This window comes from Salmo salar, chromosome ssa02 (assembly GCF_905237065.1).
Source record: "Salmo salar chromosome ssa02, Ssal_v3.1, whole genome shotgun sequence".
Lineage (NCBI taxonomy): Eukaryota > Metazoa > Chordata > Actinopteri > Salmoniformes > Salmonidae > Salmo > Salmo salar.
In genome coordinates, this window is record NC_059443.1 from 53,161,858 (window position 1) to 53,186,239 (window position 24,382).

General features: G+C 42.7%; 1 protein-coding gene across 2 annotated transcripts; it reads right to left on the minus strand.

Annotated features, from left to right (window-relative positions):
• Nucleotides 1-641: 641 nt before the first annotated feature.
• LOC106585772 (RAC-gamma serine/threonine-protein kinase) lies at nt 642-24,382 on the minus strand. 2 transcript variants are annotated; one of them, XM_014172370.2, is made up of 14 exons: nt 24,105-24,382; nt 20,083-20,474; nt 18,442-18,567; nt 16,231-16,342; nt 15,721-15,868; nt 15,436-15,567; nt 14,777-14,842; nt 14,395-14,463; nt 13,870-13,992; nt 13,509-13,637; nt 7,879-8,093; nt 7,232-7,319; nt 6,751-6,853; nt 642-2,558 (listed from the first exon to the last, which is right to left on the minus strand). In XM_014172370.2, the coding sequence occupies exons 2-14, from the start codon at nt 20,126-20,128 to the stop codon at nt 2,473-2,475; spliced, it is 1,443 nt and encodes a 480-aa protein (XP_014027845.1). In that variant the 5' UTR covers nt 20,129-20,474; nt 24,105-24,382; the 3' UTR covers nt 642-2,472. The 2 variants fall into 2 exon arrangements, with proteins under 2 accessions (XP_014027845.1, XP_014027855.1); XM_014172380.2 differs by lacking the exon at nt 24,105-24,382 and adding an exon at nt 21,029-21,111.

A 24,382-nucleotide genomic window follows, 5' to 3' on the forward strand; every position in this document is an offset into this window, starting at 1 on the left:
GTTTCATATTGGACAAGTCCAGGTATGGTGCTTTTCCATTTTGACTTACCCCAAAACCAATGTGTCGCTAGTGTTCTATGTTAAAGGGAAACGTGAGGATTTTGGCAATCTACTTCCCTGGAGTCACAGGAACTCGTGGCTACCATTTTTATGTCTCTGCGTGCAGTTTGAAGGGAGTTGCTAACCATTGCTACCGCAATGACTGGAAGTCTATGGGTAGCAGATACCCAGACTTCGTCATTGCGCTAACGCTAGTTAGTTTCACGAGAAAATGCTATCTCTAGCTTCCTTCATATTGGACACAGAGAAAATTGTATCCACAAGTTCATGTGACTCTGGGAAAGTAGATAAAGGGCCTCTTTGCCAAAATCCTGATGTATCCCTTTAATGTAGGTGCTAGTGTTGTTTCCATCAGGAGTGTGACAAGACTTGTGGCGAGCAGAATCACAAACCTCTGCATCATTCAAGACTGTTGCTTTTTGAGGTGTAAAAGTTCAGAGTTAAGCATTTATGTAAATCCAAGCTAAAAAAGTACCCAGTGCCTTGGCTCCAAGTCAGAGCAGGTCCGGCGGAGCAAGGGTACACAGTCATTGAAATATCAGAAGGGGGATTAAAATAAAACACTGATTTACGCTATGAAAAACCCTGAAATGTATTCTTTAATTTAATTCAAAATAAATACTACCACGGCAATGCAAGTTCACTATTGGTTTCTTGCCCTAATGTTTTGGTAAGAAAACAAACAAGCAAACAATCCAAAAAACAATTGGATAAAAAACAGACTTTAGTAATGCATCCAACAATATCATCCTTCAGCGGCTTAAAGAGAGGTGCCTTTTTGACTCTGAACAAGACTGGGCAACACTGCCTAGAATGACACAAACATAAATAAAACTAGTACTATGGTACAAAAAAAGAAGGGAATGGTAACAACCTGATGTAACCACATATCACTGCAGAATTGACCATGGTCCCACTTGAACGGGAAAAAGAAAACGTTACAGTGGATGTCAATCTATTTGACCAACAGCGAAAAAAGGGTCTCGTCTCCATGGAAACCTCTTCTGGAAAGACAGGTCGAGGCGACGCTGACATCAGTCACAAAATGGGAGCATCCAGTCAGTCTAACATTGTAGTTTACGTTGTTTTGACCCAAAACGTCATTCAGTCTTCCTTTTCCTCTGTTCTTGGTTCTCCTCAGCAAGCTTGAAGTACAGTCACACACAAAAGTTCATGTCTGGCCAAGATGCCACTAAGAACAAAAAAAGGCATTGCATATTTACATCAAAAAAGGTGGGGGAACTGCTTTCCTTTTCTCTCTCCATTCTCACAGTCCTCATCATACACAAGTATATTCATGGCTCAGTTTCACGTGATCTGTGACCCGACATGGTTAGTGATTATTGATGCCTTCCGCCCACCTTGTCGCTTTGGGAAGATTGATGGGGAGATTTTTTTTTTTTTACAGATACAGATTTCATAGTCTGTCACAAGCCATATCAGCAGAGCTCAGAGCTGGCTCTGATGTTAGTGTGTGTGTGTGTGTGTGTGTGTGAGAGAGCATGTGTGTTATGACAGCATAAGGTGGACCTGTATAAGCCACATTCCTTGTGTAAACATCTATACCACTATTTTTTCTATAGCTATGAAAATAAGTTATTAATCAAATGACTGTGGAGAAAGATGCAAAAAAGGCTTGTATATTTATAGTAGCTTTTCCCTGATGGGTGTGTAAAGCTAAACTGGTAGCTGAGTTGAATGCGGTTGTGCTCTGTGTTGCCTGAGTGAACCGTGCAGTATCTGGCAGTTTAGTGTTTCTGTCAAACAATAACCAAGGAGAAATATCTGGCTGAAAATGAAAAGGTCAAAAAGGATGAAAAGAAATAACACTGACAATGAAATTGGAATGAAAGAAACTGTCAGTTCTGTCTTTGTGGTTTTTAGTAGACAGTGACTCTCGTTGCCATGGGATTAGAGAATGTGCACCACCATGGCATTGTATATGAGAAAAATAATTGTTTGAATGAACCACGAGCCCCCCCGACCTAAACCCTGTCTGTATGATACGAAACATCTGCACACATAAGGCAACATTTTTGGTTTTGTTCCCTAGAACGGCTCTTCCAAACCAAGTGCAAAAAAGTTAAAAATAAAAAAAAAGACAAAGAACTTAACAGGTCGACAACCTAATATTGACGGATAAAAATAAATAACAAAAACATTGCCTTCTGCAGTATATAGCGTTGAAAATGTAAGATACGTTTTCTGTGTGGAGAGACCAGCTTGAGTCTATCCCACTGTGCAAAACCCCTTTTATAGTCCCTAAAAAGACAACTTCTCCCAGTCTGCACTCGAATACAAAGAAGGAGAAAAGAGGGGAGACTTTTCCTAAAATGGCTACGTGTTTTCCTCGAAACGGCCGCACGACAGGGGGGGGGGGGGCAATACTGGCTGGCTGGCTGGCAATGACCTTCACTCTCGTCCACTGGCCGAATACGAGAATTGTGGGAAATGAGGCCTCCGTTCGCTGTCACCCTCGCCCATCCCATCTTCATCGTCTGTAGAAAGAGACAGCGAGAGAGGAGAGGGAGAAAGACAGGTAAGTCTGGGCTCAATAACAAACTTAATGAATTATAAGGGTGTTATAACCTGCATGAGTTAAGTGTCATTACTTAAGTCTCTCACCGTTGCCACTTACTATAGACCACCCTCTACCCCCAGCTGTGAATTGATTGCCCCCCATCTATCTTCAGAGCTCGTGCTGCTAGGTGACCTAAACTGGGACATGCTTAACACCCTGGCCATCCTACAATCTAAGCTTGATGCCCTCAATCTCACACAAATTATCAATGAACCCACCAGGTACAACCCCAAATCCGTGAACACTGGCACCCTCACAGATATCATCCTAACCAACTTGCCCTCCAAATACACCTCTGCTGTTTTCAACCAAGATCTCAGCGATCACTGCCTCATTGCCTGCATCCGTAATGGGTCTGCGGTCAAACGACCACCCCTCATCCCTGTCAAACGCTCCCTAAACAATTCAGCGAGCAGGCCTTTATAATCGACCTGGCCCGGGTATCCTAGAAGGATATTGACCTCATCCCGTCAGTAGAGGATGCCTGTTTATTCTTTAAAAGTGCCTTCCTCACCATCCTAAATAAGCATGCCCCATTCAAAAAATGTAGAACCAGGAACAGATATAGCCCATGGTTCTCTCCAGACCTGACTGCCCTTGACCAGCACAAAAACATCCTGTGGCGTACTGCATTAGCATCGAATATCCCCCGTGATATGCAACTTTTCAGGGAAGTTAGGAACCAATATACACAGGCAGTTTGAAAAAGCTAGCCTTAGCTTTCCTAACAGAAATTTGCTTCCTGTAGCACTAATTCCAAAAAGTTTTGGGACACTAAAGTCCATGGAGAATAACAGCACCTCCTCCCAGCTGCCCACTGCACTGAGGCTAGGAAACACTGTCACCACCGATAAATCCACTATAATTAAGAATTTCAATAAGCATTTTTCTACGGCTGGCCATGCTTTCCACCTGGCTACCCCTACTCCGGTCAACAGCCCTGCACCCCCCACAGCAACTCGCCCAAGCCTCCCCCATTTCTCCTTCACCCAAATCCAGATAGCTGATGTTCTGAAAGAGCTGCAAAATCTGGACCCCTCCAAATCAGCCGGGCTAGACAATCTGGACCCTCTCTTTCTAAAATTATCCGCCGAAATTGTTGCAACCCCTATTACTAGCCTGTTCAACCTCTCTCGTATCATCTGAGATTCTCAAAGATTGGAAAGCTGCTGCGGTCATCCCCCTCTTCAAAGGGGGAGACACTCTAGACCCAAACTGCTACAGACCTATATTTATCCTACCCTGCCTTTCTAAGGTCTTCAAAAGCCAAGTTAACAAACAGATCACCGACCATTTCGAATCCCACCATACCTTCTCCGCTATGCAATCTGGTTTCAGAGCTGGTCATGGGTGCACCTCAGCCACGCTCAAGGTCCTAAATGATATCATAACTACCATCGATAAGACAAAACCGTGCAGCTGTATTCATCGACCTGGCCAAGGCTTTCGACTCTGTCAATCACTACATTCTTATCAGCAGACTCAACAGCCTTGGTTTCTCAAATGATTGCCTTGCCTGGTTCACCAACTACTTCTCAAATGTGTCAAATCCGAGGGCTTGTTGTCCGGACCTCTGGCAGTCTTTATGGGGGTGCCATAGGGTTCAATTCTCAGGCCGACTCTCTTCTCTGTATACATCAATGATGTCGCTCTTGCTGCTGGTGATTCTCTGATCCACCTCTACGTAGACGACACCATTCTGTATACCTCTGGCCCTTCTTTGGACATTGTGTTAACTAACCTCCAGACGAGCTTCAATGCCATACAACTCTCCTTCCGTGGCCTCCAACTGCTCTTAAATGCTAGTAAAACGAAATGCATGCTCTTCAACCGGTCGGAAAATGTGTCACTTCTCTTGCAACAGAGTATATGCAGCAGTTTGGGCCGCCTGGCTCATTGTGAACTAATTTGCCAGAATTTTACGTAATTATGACATAACATTGAAGGTTGTGCAATGTAACAGGAATATTTACACTTAGGGATGCCACCCGTTAGATAAAAAACGGAACGGTTCCGTATTTCACTGACAGGAAAAACGTTTTGTTTTCGAGATGATAGTTTCCGGATTCAACCATATTAATGACCTAAGGCTCGTATTTCTGTGTGTTATATTATAATTAAGTCTATGATTTGATAGAGCAGTCTGACTGAGCGATGGTAGGCAGCAGCAGGCTCGTAAGCGTTCATTCAAACAGCACTTTCGTGCGTTTGCCAGCAGCCCTTCGCAATGCATTGCGCTGTTTATGACTTCAAGCCTGTCAACTCCCAAGATTAGGGTGGTGTAACCGATGTGAAATGGCTAGCTAGTTAGCCTGGTGCACGCTAATGGTGTTTCAACGTCACTCGCTCTGAGACTTGGAGTAGTTTTCCCCCTTGCTCTACATGGGTAACGCTGCTTCGAGGTGGCTGTTGTCGATGTGTTCCTGGTTCGAGCCCAGGTAGGAGCGAGGAGAGGGACGGAAGCTATACTGTTACACTGGCAATACTAAAGTGCCTATAAGAATATCCAATAGTCAAAGGTATATGAAATACAAATCGTATAGAGAGAAATAGTCCTATAATTCCTATAATAACTACAACCTAAAACTTCTTACCTGGGAATATTGAAGACTCATGTTAAAAGGAACCACCAGCTTTCATATGTTCTGAGCAAGGAACTTAAACGTTAGCTTTTTTACATGGCATATATTGCACTTTTACTTTCTTCTCCAACACTTTATTTAAACCAAATTGAACATGTTTCATTATTTATTTGAGGCTAAATAGATTTTATTGATGTATTATATTAAGTTAAAATAAGTGTTCATTCAGTATTGATGTAATTGTCATTATTACAAATAAATAAAAAATAAATAAAAATGATTATATTAGAGATATATATATATATATAAATAATACAAATAATATAAAATACAAATAATAATACAAATAAGTTACATAAAAAATAAAAAGTATATATTTTCTTTTAAATCGTCCGATTAATCGGTATCGGCTTTTTCGGCCCGCCAATAATCGGTATCGGCGTTGAAAAATCATAATCGGCCGACCTCTACTCTGGACGGTTCTGACTTAGAATATGTGGACAACTACAAATACCTAGGTGTCTGGTTAGACTGTAATCTCTCCTTCCAGACTCACATTAAGCATCTCCAATCCAAAATGAAATCTAGAATCAGCTTCCTATTTCGTAACAAAGCATCCTTCACTCATGCCGCCAAAAATACCCTCGTTACACTGACCATCCTACCGATCCTCGACGATGTCATTTACAAAATAGCCTCCAACACTCTACTCAACAAATTGGATGCGGTCTATCACAGTGCCATCCGTTTTGTCACCAAAGCACCATATACTACCCACCACTGCGACCTGTACGCTCTCATTGGCTGGCCCTAGCTTCATAATCGTCGCCAAACCCACTGGCTCCAGGTCATCTACAAGTCTCTGCTAGGTAAAGCCCCGCCTTAGCTCACTGGTCACCATAGCAGCACCCACCCGTAGTACGCGCTCCAGTAGGTATATCTCACTGGTCACCCCCAAAGGCATCTGTAAATAGCCCATCCAACAACCTCACCCCCCTACTGTATTTATTTATCTTGCGCCTTTGCACCCCAGTATCTCTACTTGCACATTCATCTTCTGCACATATACCATTCCAGTGTTTAATTGCTATATTGTAATTACTTCGCCACCATGGCCTATTTATTGCCTTACCTCCCTTACCCTACCTCATTTGCACACACTGTATATATGCTTTTTTCTACTGTATTATTGACTGTATGTTTGTTTATTCCATGTGTAACTCTTGTGTTGTTGTATGTGTCGAAACGCTTTGCTTTATCTTGGCCAGGTCACAGCTGTAAATGAGAACTTGTTCTCAACTAGCCTACCTGGTTAAATAAAGGTGAAATAAAAAAGAAATGTAAAAAACTTAGGGGCACTTGAGTAACAGTGTTACCTTAGAATAATCACTAAATAAAGGCCAGTACCACAGCACAACACCCCCAACAATTCAACAGACTAATCATCCTATGGCAGAGTCTATGGCAGGAAACCCCTATTCCAAAGAAGTGGGCCGAACCGTGCAGAGGGATCCGATGGACACTTACATTTTTCCGGGGGAGTGATGGTGATCGTCTGTGCCGTGAACTCCTCATCGAAATACCGGGTGTCTGTCTCTGACGAGACTTGTGGCATGAAGGGGGGGACCAACTGTAGGGGAGAGGGAGGGGACACCGTTGTCACATGTAATATATAATTGCCATTTAGCAGACGCTTTTATCCAAAGCCACTCACTTACAGTACTTTGTGCATACATTTTTGTATCGGTGGCCTTAGCAGGAGTCAAACCCAAGATCTTGACATCATGCTTTATCAACTGAGCCACACAGGACCACATTGACATGTGACACACTGATGTCCCTGGCTTGTGTGTGACGTCAATATTTGCATATTTGACTGGAAAAATGCTAGTCATTTTCACCTGCGTGGAATATTCCGAATTTGTTCAGAAGTCGATGGGAGGGCACAGAACTGGTTTAATGAAATCGTACACGTACGTGATCAGGTGTAGAACAAGAGGAGACTCACCTTTTTGTCGTAGACGTCTTGCCAGTCTACAGCCACAAAGAAACTGTGGCGCATTATCTCCTTCGCATCGTCTGGACCGCCACCGAGTCTGTCGGAAATAGAGAAAAGTACAGATGTGAACACTTTCTAGAAAGCCTGTCGAGAAACAAGACAACATGAGCTAGGTGCAAATCCTGGAATAACATCAAGGGGTGAATGAGAGAACATTCTCCCTTGGGTTTACCACTAACCTGGCTGCCTCAAGCTTTTAGTGACAAAACGGCTTTGTAGCAGAGCAATAAACAAATGAAAAATTGCGATGAGCTAGTATTTCATGAAGCAGGATCAATGAGTGAGCCAGCAACTCCTGTACAAAAAAAGACTAAATTATGGGAAGTTACAGTTGAGGGCTGGTTAGCTGATTAGCATGAGTCAATAATCCACTTCATGTTGATCTGTTACAAAGTAGGAAATGTGTTCTGTCAAAACTATTTGACAGAGTTTGTTGGCTGATCATTGATCCAGCTTCGTATAATCCCCCACTGGAGTCTTGGTGTGTGTGTGTGTGTGTGTTCGTTCGTTCGTCTGTCTGTGTACATCTCTCTTGCTTCAATGCATGCATGTCTGTCTGTGTGTGTGCCCGAGCGTCTGTTTCTATCTCTCTGTACCGTTTGTTGGGGTCCTTGATGAGCAGGCCAGAGAGCAGGGACTTGGAGTCGGAGGAGAGCGTGCGTGGAAACTTGATCTCCTCCATGAGGATCAGCTCAAACAGCTTCTCGTGGTCCTGGTTGTAGAAGGGCAGCCGGCCGCACATCATCTCATACATGACCACGCCCAGACCCCACCAGTCCACCGCCCGGCCGTAGTCATTGTCCTCCAGCACCTAGCATAGGGACATCATGACATAATACAGTATGTTTTACCCACTTCATATGTATATACTGTATTCTAGTTCGACCGATTAAAATCGGCATGGCCGATTAATTAAGGCCGATTTCAAGTTTCGTTTTTTGGGGTGCCGATTACATTGCATTCCACGAGGAAACTGTGTGGCAGGCTGACCACCTGTTACGCGAGTGCAGCAAGGAGCCAAGGTAAGTTGCTAGCTGGCATTAAACTTATCTTATAAAAAACAATCAATCTTAACATAATCACTAGTTAAGTACACATGGTTAATGATATTACTAGGTTAACAAGCTTGTCCAGCGTTGCATATAATCAATGCGGTACCTGTTAATTTATCATCGAATCACAGCCTACTTCGCCAAACGGGTGATGATTTAACAAAAGCACAACCGTTGCACAAATGTACCTAACTATAAACATCAATGCCTTTCTTAAAATCAATACGCAGAAGTATATTTCTTTAAACCTGCATATTTAGTTCAAAGAAATTCATGTTAGCAGGCAATATTAACTAGGGAAATTCTGTCACTTCTCTTGCGTTCATTGCACGCAGAGCCAGGGTATATGCAACAGTTTGGGCCGCCTGGCTTGTTGCGAACTAATTTGCCAGAATTGTACATAATTATGACATAACATTGAAGGTTGTGCAATGTAACAGCAATATTTAGACTTGCCACCCGTTCGTTAAAATATGGAACGGTTCCGTATTTCACTGAAAGAAACATTTTGTTTTTGAAATGAAAGTTTCCAGATTTGACCGTATTAATGACATTAGGCTCATATTTCTGTGTGTTTATTATATTACAATTAAGTCTATGATTTGATATTTGTTAGAGCAGTATGACTGAGCGGTGGTAGGCAGCAGCAGGCTCGTAAGCATTCAATCAAACAGCACTTTCCTGCGTTTGCCAGCAGCTCTTCGCAATGCTTGAAGCACAGCGCTGTTTATGACTCCTGAGATTAGGCTGGCAATACTATAGTGCCTATATGAACATCCAATAGTCAAAGGTATATGAAATACAAATGGTAGAGACAGAAATAGTCGACGCGTCATAATTCCTATAATAACTTGCGGCTGAACTTGAAAGGGGTTCCTTCGTTATTTTACCTTTCATGTCTTCCATAGAGAATGTCTTGATCTACTTCAAATAAGGTCTGTGTTTCGTGCAGGCTTAAACCGCCTCGATGTTTTCATACTCGTGTAAATCTCACTATAATAAGGTACCGTTTGTCAACATATTTTCATAAATAAACTTAGCAAAAAAATAAACATTGTTTTTTCAGGACCCTGTCTTTCAAAGATAATGCGTAAAAATCCAAATAACTTCACAGATCTTCATCGTAAAGGGTTTAAACACTGTTTCCCATGCTTGTTCAATGAACCATAAACAATTAATGAACATGCACCTGTGGAACGGTCGTTAAGACCCTAACAGCTTCTATACGGTAGGCAATTAAGTTCACAGTTATGAAAACGTAGGACACTAAAGAGGTCTTTCTACTGACTCTGAAAAACACCAAAAGAAAGATGCCCAGGGTCCCTGCTCATCTGCTTGAACGCGCCTTAGGCATGCTGCAAGGAGGCATGAGGACTGCAGATGTGACCAGGGCAATAAATTGCAATGTCCGTACTGTGAGACGCCTAAGACAGTGCTACAGCTGATTGTCCTCGCAGTGGCAGACCACGTGTAACACGTGCACAGGATCGGTACAGCCAAACATCACACCTGCGGGACAAGTACAGGATGGTAACAACTACCCGAGTTACACCAGGAACACATAATCCCTCCATCAGTGCTCAGACTGTCCGCAATAGGCTGAGAGAGGCTGGACTGAGAGCTTGTAGGCCTGTTGTAAGGCAGGTCCTCACCAGACATCACCGGCAACAATGTCGCCTATGGGCACAAACCCACCGTCGCTGGACCAGACAGGACTGGCAAAAAGTGCTCTTCACTGACGAGTCGCGGTTTTGTCTCACCAGGGGAGATGGTCGGATTCGTGTTTATCGTCGAAGGAATGAGCGTTATACCGAGGCCTGTACTCTGGCGTGGGATCGATTTGGAGGTGGAGGGTCCGTCATGGTATGTCACAGCATCATCGGACTGAGCTTGTTGTCATTGCAGGCAATCTCAACGCTTTGCGTTACAGGGAAGACATCCTCCATCATGTGGTACCCTTCCTGCAGGCTCATCCTGACATGACCCTCCAGCATGACAATTCCACCAGCCATACTGCTCGTTCTGTGCGTGATTTCCTGCAAGACAGGAATGTCAGTGTTCTGCCATGGCCACCGAAGAGCCCGGATCTCAATCCCATTGAGCACGTCTGGGACCTGTTGGATCGGAGGGTGAGAGCTAGAGCCATTCTCCCCAGAAATGTCCGGGAACTTGCAGGTGCCTTGGTGGAAGAGTGGGGTAACATCTCACAGCAAGAACTGGCAAATCTGGTGCAGTCCATGAGGAGATGCACTGCATTACTTAATGCAGCTGGTGGCCACACCATATACTGACTGTTACTTTTGATTTTGACCCACCCTTTGTTCAGGGACACATTCAATTTCTGTTTGTCACATGTCTGTGGAACTTGTGCAGTTTGTCTCAGTTGTTGAATCTTGTTATGTTCATACAAATATTTACACATGTTAAGTTTGCTGAAAATAGATGGAGTTGACAGTGAGAGGACGTTTCTTTTTTTGCTGAGTTTATTTATCCAATATTGATCAGAGTTACCTTGTCCTATGGATATCTACACAGTTATCAAATTGGCAAGGTGGTGTAAGCCTACACGAAACACAGACCTTATTTGAAGTCAATCTAAAAATATCCTATGGAATAAATGAAGGAAGGAACCGCTTTTCAGATTTTGCTGGAAGGTGTCATGGGGATTATGACTCACACTTTGGTAGTCAATTCTTACCATGTCCATTATTAAAACAGGATTTCCTGCATCTAGAAATGACAGTTTTTGGCTTTCAACATTCATCACAGGTAACTTAAACTCTATTTTTATTATTCAAACAGTTGAGAGTATTTGTGTCTCCTAAGCAGACTCCAGTATCATTGTCACTTCAGAGAGCTCTGTGGGTATGTGTGTACATGATTATATTAATTTTACAGATGGCAGAGAAAAGCAGAGCACCAGTGTGGGACTATTACATTGAATTGGTACCAGGGAAAGCAAGGTGTCTTATTTGTGATGACGATGTAAGCATGGGGTCAGCAACGGCTAAATCAAAAAATACCACCAACCTGTGGAATCACCTTAATTTACGGGTAGGGGTTCCGCTAGCGGAACGTTTCCATAACATCCGGTGAAATGGCAGAGCGCCAAATTCATTTTTTTGTTGTTGAAATATTTAACTTTCATACATTCACAAGTGCAATACACCAAATTAAAGCCTAACTTCTTGTTAATCTAGCCACCGTGGCAGATTTCAAAAAGGCTTTACGGCGAAAGCAAACCATGTTATTATCTGAGGACAGCACCCCATCAAACAAACACATGACAATCATAATTCAACCCGCCAGGCGCGACACAAAACTCAGAAATAACGATATAATTCATGCCTTACCTTTGAAGATCTTCTTCTGTTGGCACTCCAATATGTCCCATAAATTCCGTCGTTATCTACAAAATGTCCATTTATTTGGCGCCTTTGATTCAGAAAAACACCGGTTCTAACTCGCGCAACATGACTACAAAATATCTAATAGGTTACCTGTAATCTTGATCCAAACATTTCAAACAACTTTCCTAATACAAATGTAGGTATTCTTTTACATAAATAATCAATCAAATTTAAGACGGGATAAACTGTGTTCAATACCGGACGAAAACAAAGTGGAGCGAGCTTTCAGGTCGCACGCCCCAACCACAACAGTACACTAGATTCGACCCTCGTTCTGAACAGCCATACTTCTTCATTACTCAAAAGAAAAACATCAACCAATTTCTAAAGACTGTTGACATCCAGTGGAAGCGATAGGAACTGCAAGCAAGTGCCTTAGAAATCTAGATCCACATAGAAATCCCATTGAAAACACTGTCACAAAAAAAACACAAAAAAAAAGGATCCACATTACAAGAGCTATGCCTTCACCTCAGGGATAGCACTAGAGAAAGAAAAAGAGTGGCTGAAGGAGGAGTCTGACCTACTAAGGAAACCAAATCCCAGAGCCACAGCAGATGGGACGAGTGAAGAGGAGGACCCAGATCCAGGTGCAAAAAGGAAATGATTCTGGGTAGATCAGCCACCCAGTCTGATGGACAGCCTCTACAGTAGAATCCTCAGAAGCTAAGAGGGCTGGGGTGAAGTTTTGAAATTGAGTGTTACCTCACAGAGCCTGTCATTGACAGAAAGACTGGCTTGCCTTTGGAGTGGTGGAAGCAGAATGAGGACAGACTTCAATCACTCGCTCCACTGGCAAAAAAGTTTCTCTGTCCTCCACCTTCTTCGGTCCCAAGCTAGAGAGTGTTCAGTGAGGTGGGGATCATTTATGAGAAGCGGAGGAGCAGACTGACAGGGGACCATGCAGACAAGCTCTGCATTCTGCACTACAACCTTTTAACATATGTTCTCATGTTTTGAGCAAGTAACTTAAACGTTAGCTTTTTTTACATGGCACATATTGCACTTTTACTTTCTTGTCAAACTGTTTTTTTTTGCATTATTTAAACCAAATTGAACACGTTTCATTATTTGAGACTAAATTGATTTTATTTATGTATTAAGTTAAAATAAAAGTGTTCATTGTTCATTCAGCATTGTTGTAATTGTCATTATTACAAATAAATAAATGTAAATAAATAAAAAATCGGCACCTGCTTTTTTTGGTTATCCAATAATCGGTATCGGCCTTGAAAAATCATAATCGGTCGACCTCTAATTCTAATCAAGGCTCATCCTATATAACTACTGCATATTTATTGTCCATAATGTCTATACACACCACCATATACATATATATTTTGGACTGACATTGCTCGTTCTGATATTTCTTCTTTTATTTTGTGGATTTCTGTGTATTGTTAGGTATTACTGTGTACGTGACCAATAACATTAGATTTTATTTTATTAGTATGTGACCTGACTGTATCCTCTTGGCCCCCTTGGGAGCACAGCGCGTCCACCACTGGGGACCCCCTGGGAGCATAGGGCGTCCGCCACCGGGGCCCCCCTGGGAGCATACGGCATTCATACCGTTCTTCTCTACACCTCACTCTTTTCCGTGCAAGGACTTTTGTCTCTTGCCAGTAGATCTCCGCTTTACTCAGTATTAGTATGTAGTTAGTATATTAGACACCTAGAATATTTCCTCCCATAAGAAAACCTGGATAGATCTCACAACATGGCATTCTGGGTAGTGTAGTGTACATCAGTGTGAGCTCTGACCTCTGGAGCCAGGTACTCTGGCGTGCCGCAGAAGGTCTTCATGGTGGCCGTGTCGGTGATGCCCTCTTTGCAGAGGCCGAAGTCTGTGATCTTGACGTGCCCGTCTTTATCCAGCATCAAGTTCTCCAGCTGCCAATGAGAATAAATATCATGTTATATGTTGAATATACCCCCCTATAATATATCCATCCTCAACAGCATGCTCTTTTGATATGTTTTAAGTCAAAATCTTCACTTAGTCTCCCATTGGACTTAGTTAGGATTGGAAGTAAGGATTCGCCTCTCAGAGAAGTCTACACATGGTGTTATGATAGATATAGAGATGACTGTCCAACAGCTTGGCTAACATGAATGAATATACCTTCAGATCGCGGTACACTATCTTGGCAGAGTGAAGGTAGTCTAAAGCGGAGACGATCTCAGCTCCGTAGAACCGCGTGCGGTCCTCGGAAAACACTCGCTCTCTTGACAAATGGAAAAACAGCTGCGAGGAAAATGGGAAAGATAGGCATAAACACAAAAAAAAAAGTTGTTAAATTCAAATATGTATTTACACATCTGCATAAAAAAGGTATAGTTCACTAATAGCTCTCTAAAAAACATGTCATGGGCCCGTATTCACAAATTGTCTCAGAGTAGGAGTGCTGATTTAAGATCAGTTTTGCATTTAAATCAGAATGAATAGGAGGGGGACTTGATCCTAGATCAGCACTCCAAATCTGAGATGGTCCCTGGAAATTATTTTTTCGGCTCCTGGAAAGAATTCTGTATGGTGGAAGAGGAAGGTGCACCTGTCTCAGGGAATCCTCATCAACACACCTAGTGTCTGTAAAAAAAAAAAAAACATGCTAATCTTTCCCCAGGTATCTCAGGTAGCATCTCTTACCTCTCCTCCGTTCACATACTCCATGACGAAGCACAACCGGTCCTTGGTCTGAAAGGAGTACTTTAGAGACTGGAGAAAAAGAACAAGAGTTGCACCATCGTTGTTGTTTTGTTTCTTTACATCCACACAAACAGACATTCAATTATCGCGTGAATTCATATCTAATGACACGTGCAACAGTAGAACAGCTTAAATGTTTATTCAGTCAGACTTTGCTTTTGACTGAGTCTGTGGATGCATCCCAAGTGGCACCCTATTCCCTATATAGTGCACTACTTTTGACCAGAGCCATATGGGTGCCATTTGAGACATGCCCTCCAAGTGAATAATACAGGCTTACAGTATAAAGTTTGCCTTCAAGTCTCTGCTAAACAATACTCACGGTTAGGAATGGATGCCGGGTGTTTTTCAACACTCTGCTTTCTGTGAGGGTGTGAGCAACTTCGTCCTGCGTTACAAGGAAAGAGAGGAAAATCCAGAAACAGGGGGGTAGAGAGAGAGGGAAAGAGAGCGGGAGAGAAAGACAGAATGTTAGGATGTAGAAGGTACAAGGTGCCAAATGGTGATATCTGGATCCATTCCAACAGGGCTCAGTTCTTTCCACCAGTGTTTCGACCGCTGGTCTGTGGGATGGTCCCAGACACTCATTTAGTCAGTTCTATAGAGCTAGTTTAGTTTAAATGTACTTCCAAGCAGGAAAAAACATAGTTCTAGTTTGCTGATGTACATATTACCTCTACTAACCTGTACCCCAGCACATTGACTCTGTACCGGTACCCCCTGTATATAGCCTCGCTACTGTTATTTTACTGCTGCTCTTTAATTATTTGTTACTTTTATTGTACATTTTTTACTTACCTATTTTTTACTTAACACTTATTTTTCTTAAAACTGTATTGTTGGTTAAGGGCTCGTAAGTAAGCATTTCACTGTAAGCATTTCACTGTTGTATTCGGCACATGTGACATAAAATTTGATTTGATTGATTTGATCTCTAGAATAAAAAAGGTTGAGAGAAACTGCTTTAAAACCAGCCAGTACCTTGGCGATGATGACTTCTTTCTTCAGGATCTTCATGGCATAATAAGTTCCACTCGCTTTCTCCTTCACCAGAATGACTTTCCCAAAAGTGCCTTTGCCCAGTAGTTTCAGATAGTCAAAGTCATTCATTGTCTGTCAGAGAGGAGAGAAGAGGAAAGTAGGGGACAAAAGAAAATAAACAAGAAGAGGAGAAGCCTTCATTGAGATGAGAGAAACAATCTTGCTTGGTTTTTATGTGCCCATCTACCAATGTACGACCTGCGCTCAGTCCCCAGGGCGGCTCACCTTCCGTTTGTGTTGGCTGGTGGAGGTGTCCATCTCCTCCTCGTTGACCTCGTTCTCGATCTGCGACGTGGGGCTGCACAGGATCCCCTCCTCCTCCTGCTTGGCCAGGGAGTCGGCCACCATCTGGATGGCCTCGGCCCACTCATCCCTGGAACCAACCAACAGCAGCTCACTTTAATACACTGCGTGTGTATGTGCACGTGTGCTGAGGAAAGCACATATTTCGAAAAAGTGCAGGGTACAAAACAAATGCCATGGAGAAATCTAGAGACATACCCCCCATTCTGTCTGGATGCTCCCGTGGTTTGCTAAAACTAGTTACGTCAAAACATGCAACTGCTGCTGTGGAAGTTTTATGTTTAGATTAACATGTTTTAGCAGCATCTAAACAGTGTATAGGTGTTCTTCTTCGATTTTCAATAGCGTTTTCCCTAAAGGCGAGAGATGAGGAGGCAAGGCTGTAGTAGAGGAAGAGAGAGAGCGGAGGGAGTGAGTGAGAGGGTGACCCACCTCTCATCGGGCGTGTCCACGTGGAATGTCCTCTCAATAACCGTTGTCCACTGCAAACAGCGGATGATGAACGTGTTGGGCTTCGGCCGCTCCGTCTTCATCAGCTGACATTCTGAGGAGAGGGAAAAGGAGGGGGGAGAAATAGAGGGTGTGTCAGGAAGGAAAGAGAGGGAAGAAAGAGGGGGAGAGAGAGGAGGTGGGAGAGAGCAAGAAGGTAAAAATAAAATGAGCGGGGTGATGAACGAGTGATTGAATAAATCCTTCATACCATGGTGGTAGACAAAGTGTCACAGAATAAACATTTGTCACTCACTACCGTTTCAGGAGATAACGGTGGTAACATAGTGTTGTACTATATTCAAGTAGCACTACTTTAACTCTGAACGTTTGACAGAGGCACATTGGCTCTTGGGAGTGCACACTGCCTAACATGGGAACCTTTAATGATATTTTAAAATTAAGAAAATTGTAGTAGGAAAGTATTCAGACCACTTGACTTGTTACAGCCTTAATCTAAATTTGATTAAATCGTTTTTTCCCCCCTCAATCTACAAACAATACCCCATATTAACAAAGCAAAAAGAGTTGACATTTTTGCTAATTTATTAAAAATACAAAACTGAAATATAACATTTACATAAGTATTCAGACCCTTTACTCAATACTTGATTGAAACACCTTTGGCAACGATTACAGCATCGAGTCTTTTTGGGTATACAAGCTTGGCACACCTGTATTTGGGGAGCTTCTCCCATTCTTCTTTGCAGATGCTCTCAAGCTCTGTCAGGTTGGATGGGGAGCGTTGCTGCACAGCTATTTTCAGGTCTCTCCAGAGATGCTCGATCGGGTTCAAGTCCAGGCTCTGGCTGGGCCACTCAAGGACATTCAGAGACCTGTCCAGAATCCACTCCAGCGTTGTCTTGGCTGTGTGCTTAAGGTCGTTGTCCTGTTGCAAGTTGAACCTTCACCCCAGTCTGAGGTCCTGAGCGCTCTGGAGTAGGTTGTCATCAAGGACCTCTGTACTTTGCTCCATTCACTTTCCTTTGATCCTGACTAGTCTCCCAGTCCCTGCTGCTGAAAACCATCCCCACAGCATAATGTTGCCACCACGTTTCACCGTAGGGATGGTGCCAGGTTTCCTCCAGGCGTGACACTTGGCATTCAGGCCAAAGAGTTCAATCTTGGTTTCATCAGACCAGAGAATCTTGTTTCTCATGGTCCGAGTCTTTAGGTGCCTTTTGGCAAACTCCAAGCAGGCTGGCATGTGCCGTTTACTGAAGAGTGGCTTCCGTCTGGCCACTCTAACATAAAGGCCTGATTGGTGGAGTGCTGCAGAGATGGTTGTCCTTCTGGAAGGTTCTCCCATCTCCACAGAAGAACTCTAGAGCTCTGTCAGAGTGACCATCAGGTTCTTGGTCACCTCTCTGACCAAGGCCCTTCTTCCCTGATTGATCAGTTTGGCAGGGCGGCCAGCTCTAGGAAGTCTTGATGGTTCCAAACTTCTTCCATTTAAGAATGATGGAGGCCACTGTGTTCTTGGGGACCTTCAATGCTGCAGAAATGTTTTGGTACCCGTCCTCAGATCTGTGCCTCCACACAATCCTGTCTCGGGGTTCTACAGACAATTCCTTCGACCTCATGGCCTGGTTTTTGCTCTGACATGCACTGTCAACTGTGAGACCTTGTATAGACATGTGTGTGCCTTTCCAAATCATGTCCATTCAATTGAATTTACCACAGGTGGACTCCAATCAAGTTGCAGAAACATCTCAAGAATGATCAATTGAAACAGGATGCAACAGAGCTCAACTTCGAATCTCATAGCAAAGGGTCAGAATACTACTTATGCATCTGTTTTTATTTTTAATACATTTGCAAAAGATTTTAACAACCTGTTTTCACTTTGTCATTATGGGGTATCATGTGTAGATTGCTGAGGATTTAAAAAAATATTTTTATCAATTTTAGAATAAAAATGTGGAAAAAGTCAAGGGGTCTGAATACTTTCCATAGGCTGTATATTGTAATACAATATACTCACACTATGAAGCGGTTTCCCGGGACAGATTAAACCTAGTCCTGGACTCAATCATTTTCAATTGAGATTCTCCATTGAGCTTGCTTTTAGTCCAGGACTAGGCTTAATCTGTGTCTGAGAAACCGCCCACAAATGGTTTAAAATGGGGACTGATGATGGCGAGGAGAACCTACTTGCTACAGAGAAGTTATTGAGGGGATAGGCCAGGTCCGCGTCCTGGGGTTTGTCTTTGTAGCCGATGAAGGATCCGTCTGTCTTCAGCAGGAAGTAGCGCGGCCTCCAGTTCTTTATGTACTCACCTGCAACAAGTCCAGTAGGGATTGGTTTATACTGGAAACTTAGCCTATCAGTTTATATAGTTACTGACTGACTGGCTGGCTGGCTGTAGCAGTGGTCAGACCTTCGCTGCAACCTAAATGGCACTCTTCCCTTTATAGTGCCAGGGCTATGGGCCCTGGACAAAAGTAGTGCATTATAAAGGGAATTAGATGTCATCTGGGATATACCCCTATGTACGGCTTTAAGGAAGTGCATTTTCATTTAACAGCATGGCAGGATTCGTCATGGTTCAAGAAGGTTAATACATAATTAATTAATACGAAGGTCCATACTTGTGTTCACTTGCAAGATCGCCATGTGGACCTTGTTGTAGAAGAGCTCCATTTTGCTAATAGCCTACATGGTATTATTTAACTTTTTTTACCACAAGTGACAGTGTGCAAAAATGCAGTAACAACTTTGTAATAACAATTTAATACAAGTATAAAACTGATTGTTTGCTACTAGTTTAACTCTACACCACTAGCTACCCTTCAGTGTTTAGAAGACTGTAACTGGATTTTGTACAAGCGCAAAAGTGCCTGTAACAATTCAGTGGCTCCCGGGCTCTGAAAGGAAGGAACTCGGGAGTTAAGCCATCCTCCGAGAACTCAAATTTGTCTGTGGCAGTGTCACAGCCTGAGGCTACACACACACACACACACACACACACACACACACACACACACACACACACACACACACACACACAAACGTGTTCAACCAGTCAGCATAGCTTAAAATCCTCCATACCACATGCTGTGCATACTAGCTATAAAACAGGGGTTGGAACCGGTTCAGGGAACAGAACCGTAAACCGGAAAATAACAAAATTAAACGAAAGTGATCTAAACTGTTCCGGAACAGAACCGTTATATTAAAATCATGGGAACCAGTTAATAATGTTATTTTATTTTGAATTTTTCTGGTCCCACAAAAATCTCAAAGTTCAAAGACATTAAAAGTTATTCCATAGAAGCTGCTTCTCTGTAGGTATAGTTCTGTGGGCCTAATTCAGATAATGCATGCCATAACAAGATGCCCAGTGCTTCAAGCCAAGCCTCCTCCATCATCTTCTCTTGCCTGAAAAATTTCAGTCGCATCTCACGCCCTGCTCTATCCACACTGATTGGTGAAGTAATTTAATGCTGAAAGAAATGTAAAAAAAATAAAACATTTTCAGAGGTTTAAAAAGGAACGATATAATGAGTACTTTTTTTGGTTTGAAATGGTTCAGAACTTTATTTTGCTTGTCGGAACAGAAAAACTAATGGTTCTGTTCAGAATGAAACGATTGGAAAATAATTTTGGTTCCAACCCCTGGTTATAATAATACAATATTCCATTAATTCCCTTCCCTGTTGGTTTCCATGTTTATGTATATACAGGTACGTGGGGACCGGGGGGTGTTTGTTTCTTGATGTGAACTGTGAAGAAAAACATTTATTTTCAAAGACAGTAAACATCACCGATCATCAATCAATCGATCAACTCACCTCTCTTCTGAACCCAGCCTTCCTTGACAACGTTTTGGTCGCTCATAGTGGCGTCGCCTTGACCGTCTGCCCAGTGCTCAGACCCAAGGGGGGTGGGTGTGGGGGGGGGGGGGGGGGTTCAGCAGTCCTGACCTTGCTGTCTCTTTCTCTTCCTCACAGACACACACCACTCTCCTCACTCTTTCTCTGTGTGTTGTCTCTCCCTCTCCCTTACTCCATCTTTTTCCCAACTCCCTTGGCTCTCCCTCTTCTCCTTTCTGCTACCTCCTCTCCACTCGTGTTTTCCTCTCACTCTGTCTTTATTCCCCTAACCGTCTCTCACACTGCCTCTCTCTCCACGTCTTCCTTCGCTCTCTCTTAAGGCACTCCAGTGGTGACAGCCTGGAAGGAAGCTGGGGAGAGAGAAAGGGGGGGGGAAAAAAGGTCCATGGATTACTCCACACACAGACTACATCCCCGCCCCCCTCTCGTTCCTTTAGAAACACTTACGTGAGAACTGGAGTCATTGTTAAGACCCAGAATGCGCTTCCCGTCCCCTCCCACCGGCTGATTTGTCCCCTTTCCTCCCTCTCTCTCTGCTCTTTGGCGGGCCAAAAACTGATTACACAGCGCCATTGACCAGATTCTTTTAAAAAGGTACACATCCTTTACGGCCACCTTGTGTCTATTCTGTTACCGATGGATTATTCTAAGTTGTCTATTAGGATATGCACAAACAACATCAGAGACTGTGGCAAGGTCAGAGCCGCGTATTAGGACCACGCAAGACTTTGCCGCTTTTGAATTTAGATGTTTTGATCTACTACACTGTTAGATAACGTGTGCCTTGAGGACTCTACACAAACTTTGTTCGATTGAGCAACATATGCGCTTTGATGGCAATGAAAGAACCAAATAGCCTCGATCTAGCAGCAGCATACCCTCTTGCATCCCACTACTGGCATACCTCTAATGCTAAGCAGGGTTGGTTCTAGTCGCTCCCTGGATGGGAGGCCAGATGCTGCTGGAAGTGGTGTTGGAGGGCCAGTAGGAGGAACACTTTCCTCTGGTTGTTGCTGTAAATTATAATGTGTTCTCAGTCAATGTACCTGGTTAAATAAAATATATACAGTACCAGTCAAAAGTTGACACACTCATTGAAGGTTTTATTTAAAAAAAAATGTAATACTATTTTCTAATAGTGAAGACATCAAAACTACAAAATAACACCTATGGAATCATGTAGTAACCACAAAAGTGTTAATCAAATCAAAATATATTTTATATTTGAGATTCTTCAAAGTAGCCACCCTTTGCCTTGACAGCTTTGCACTCCTGGCATTCTCTCAACCAGCTTCACCTAGAATGCTTTTCTAGCAGTCTTGAAGGAGTTTCCACATATACGGAGCACTTGTTGGCCTCTTTACCTTCACTCTGCGGTCCAACTCATCCCAAACCATCTCAATTGGGTTGAGGTCAGGTGATTGTGGAGGCCAGGTCATCTAGTGCAGCACTCCATCACTCTCGTTCTTGGTCAAATAGCCCTTACACAGCCTGTAGGTGTGTTTTGGGTCATTATCCTGTTGAAAAACAACTGATAGTCCCACTAAGCGCAAACCAGATGGGATGGCATATCACTGCAGAATGCTGTGGTAGCCATGCTGGTTAAGTGTTCTAAATAAATCATTGACAGTGTCACCAGCAAAGCACCCGCACACCTCCATGCTTCACGGTGCGAACCACACATGCAGAGATCAACTGTTCACCTACTCTGTGTCTCACAAAGACACAGCGTTTGGAACCAAAAATCAAACATTTGGTCTCATCAGACCAAAGGACAGATTTCCACCAGTCTAATGTCCATTGCTCATGTTTCTTGGCCCAAGCAAGTCTCTTCTTATTGGTGTCCTTTAGTAGTGGTTTCTGTGCAGCAATTTGACCATGAAGGCCTGATTCACACAGTCTCCTCTGAACAGTTGATGTTGAGATGTGTCTGATACTTGAACTCTGTGAAGCATTTATTTGGGCTGCAATTTCTGAGGCTGGTAACTCTAATGAACTTATCCTCTGCAGCAGAGGTAACCCTGGGTCTTCCTTTCCTGTGGCGGTCCTCTTGAGAGCCAGTTTCATCATAGCGCTTGATGGTTACTGCGACTGCACTTGAAGAAACTTTAAAAGTTTTTGAAATTTTCCAGATTGACTGACCTTCATGTCTTCAAGTAATGATGGACTGTTGTTTCTCTTTGCTTATTTGAGCTGATCTTGCCATAATATGGACTTGGTCTTTTACCACCCCTACCTTGTCACAACACTGATTGGCTCAAACACATTAAGAAAATAAATTCTACAAATTAACTTTTAACAAGGCACACCTGTTAATTGAAATGCATTCCAGGTGACTACCTCATGAAGCTGGTTGAGAGAATGCCAAGAGTGTGCAAAACTGTCATCAGTGCAAAGAGTAGCTATTTTAAGATCCTCAAATATAAAAATGTTTTGATTCGTTTAACACTTTTTTGGTTACTACATGATTCCATGTGTGTTATTTCATAGTTTTGATGTCTTCACTATTATTCTACAATGTAGAAAATAGTACAGAAAAACCCTGGAATGAGTAGGAATGTCCAAACTTTTGACTGGTACTGTATATAACTTGAATCCAACCTGGCCAGTCTGATGTCTCTAAAAACATTGATCTTCAGTTACTTTTCACTGCGTATATTTAGTCACATCTAAGTATATTGGCTACAATGATGACAACATTAGTACGGACCTCAGTCAATCACTCCAAATCCCAATTGGAGATCAATGGGAAAAGCAGCCAGTAGGTCAAAAGCATTATGTAGGCCTACTATAGAAAATGATTTAAATCTGGGTACACAATCATATTCAAGTTCAGGAACAGCTTCTGTGCTTAAATTCATGTCCTTCGTGGAGAGATAAAAATGTATTACCATTTACTTATCTCTAGTAACCAGTGATACAAGGGTGCCAAAATAGAGGCCAAATTGCCTGTGACAACCCATGAGTTTATTTTTGTTCAAAGTGAAGCACTACTACCGTACTAGGAGAAAACTGTCTTACATTACAGTGTTTTGTTGTCAGAGATTGGACGCCTGTCAAAAGCGGCCGACTGATGTGAAAGACCTGGCTCTGGGATGGAAAATAAATGGAATCAATCCAATGACAACAAAAACAATGGCTGACATGACCAGACTTTCCATTTTAGAAACCATTACAGGTCACATGTGCAAACCTTTTCCGTAACAATCGTCTCTGCCATCAATGTACAAGACATGGCTAGGCCTTGCACCGCATACAAAAATAAGCAAATATTGAAACAACAGCTTTTGTTTCAAGGGCGTGTGGTGTCATTTGCTCTTACATAATAACATCCGCCTGCCATATAACATTACACACTTAATGATACAATAATAACAAGAGGCACAAAATCATTAATGGGTATGGATGATTTTTTAAACAATGTTCACGTGCCCAGCAAACGGATAAAATGTCAAGTGATTGGGGGAAGAAATTGTAAATCGAGCTAGCTAGCCACTGAACGCGGCTAACGAACGTAGCAAACGTTAGCTAGCAACTAGCTGACAGTCTCCTTTTGACGTGTTACCTTTTTAACGACTCCCTATATTTATTCCTAGGTTGTTGTCGTTTATATATATATATATATATATATAAACTTATATCATAGAAACATGTGGCTTTGTTTCAATAAACATATTTGTTTAAGGCGCAAAGACTGGGCCGAAGCCAGACAGTAACACCACCCCATCATTATAGCTCACGCTTGAGAATGCCCAAGCCCTCCCGTTGCAGCATCCCAGCAGCATCACATCCCAAACTTGAAAATGACGTGCATTCATGCTAGCTAGCCCGCTACAAGCTAACGGTTGTTCACACCCATTTTACGTTGAAAATATGCTTCCACAGGCCCCCAAAAATGTAACCCCAAACCCAGCGCTTCTTAAACCCTTTCTGCTTTTCTTTTTATAATTAGTACTTTCATTTACATTGACGTATTTTACCTGGCAAGTCGAATAATGATATCTAGGGACACCCCCCTTCGAGCGCTTGCGTGCTTCCAACGCAGCAAAATATTTGGAAAGAACAGTCAGTCAGTGATAAAAATAGAAGAAAAACCGGGATGTATCCATTGCTGCTGATGCTACGGCCAATTATAATGTCCGAAAATAATACTTTGTAGACAGAAATTGCTGCGACAGTCCTCCCGGCTCTGTGACTAGCTTCAGCAGCTGCCGCTTGGTCTAAGGAAATCTCGTGACGTCACATGTAGCCAGATTTC

What these genes read in the sequence shown, in the direction of transcription:
- LOC106585772 (XM_014172370.2), bottom strand. Translation starts at nt 20,128, where the DNA reads ATGAGCGACCAAAACGTTGTCAAGGAAGGCTGGGTTCAGAAGAGAG. An exon ending in CAATAACTTCTCTGTAGCAA is followed by an intron (nt 16,343 to 18,441) that starts GTAGGTTCTCCT and finishes CCCTCTCCTCAG; the next exon opens with AATGTCAGCTGATGAAGACG. An exon ending in CAGAGTACCTGGCTCCAGAG is followed by an intron (nt 8,094 to 13,508) that starts GTCAGAGCTCAC and finishes TCCCTATGCTAG; the next exon opens with GTGCTGGAGGACAATGACTA.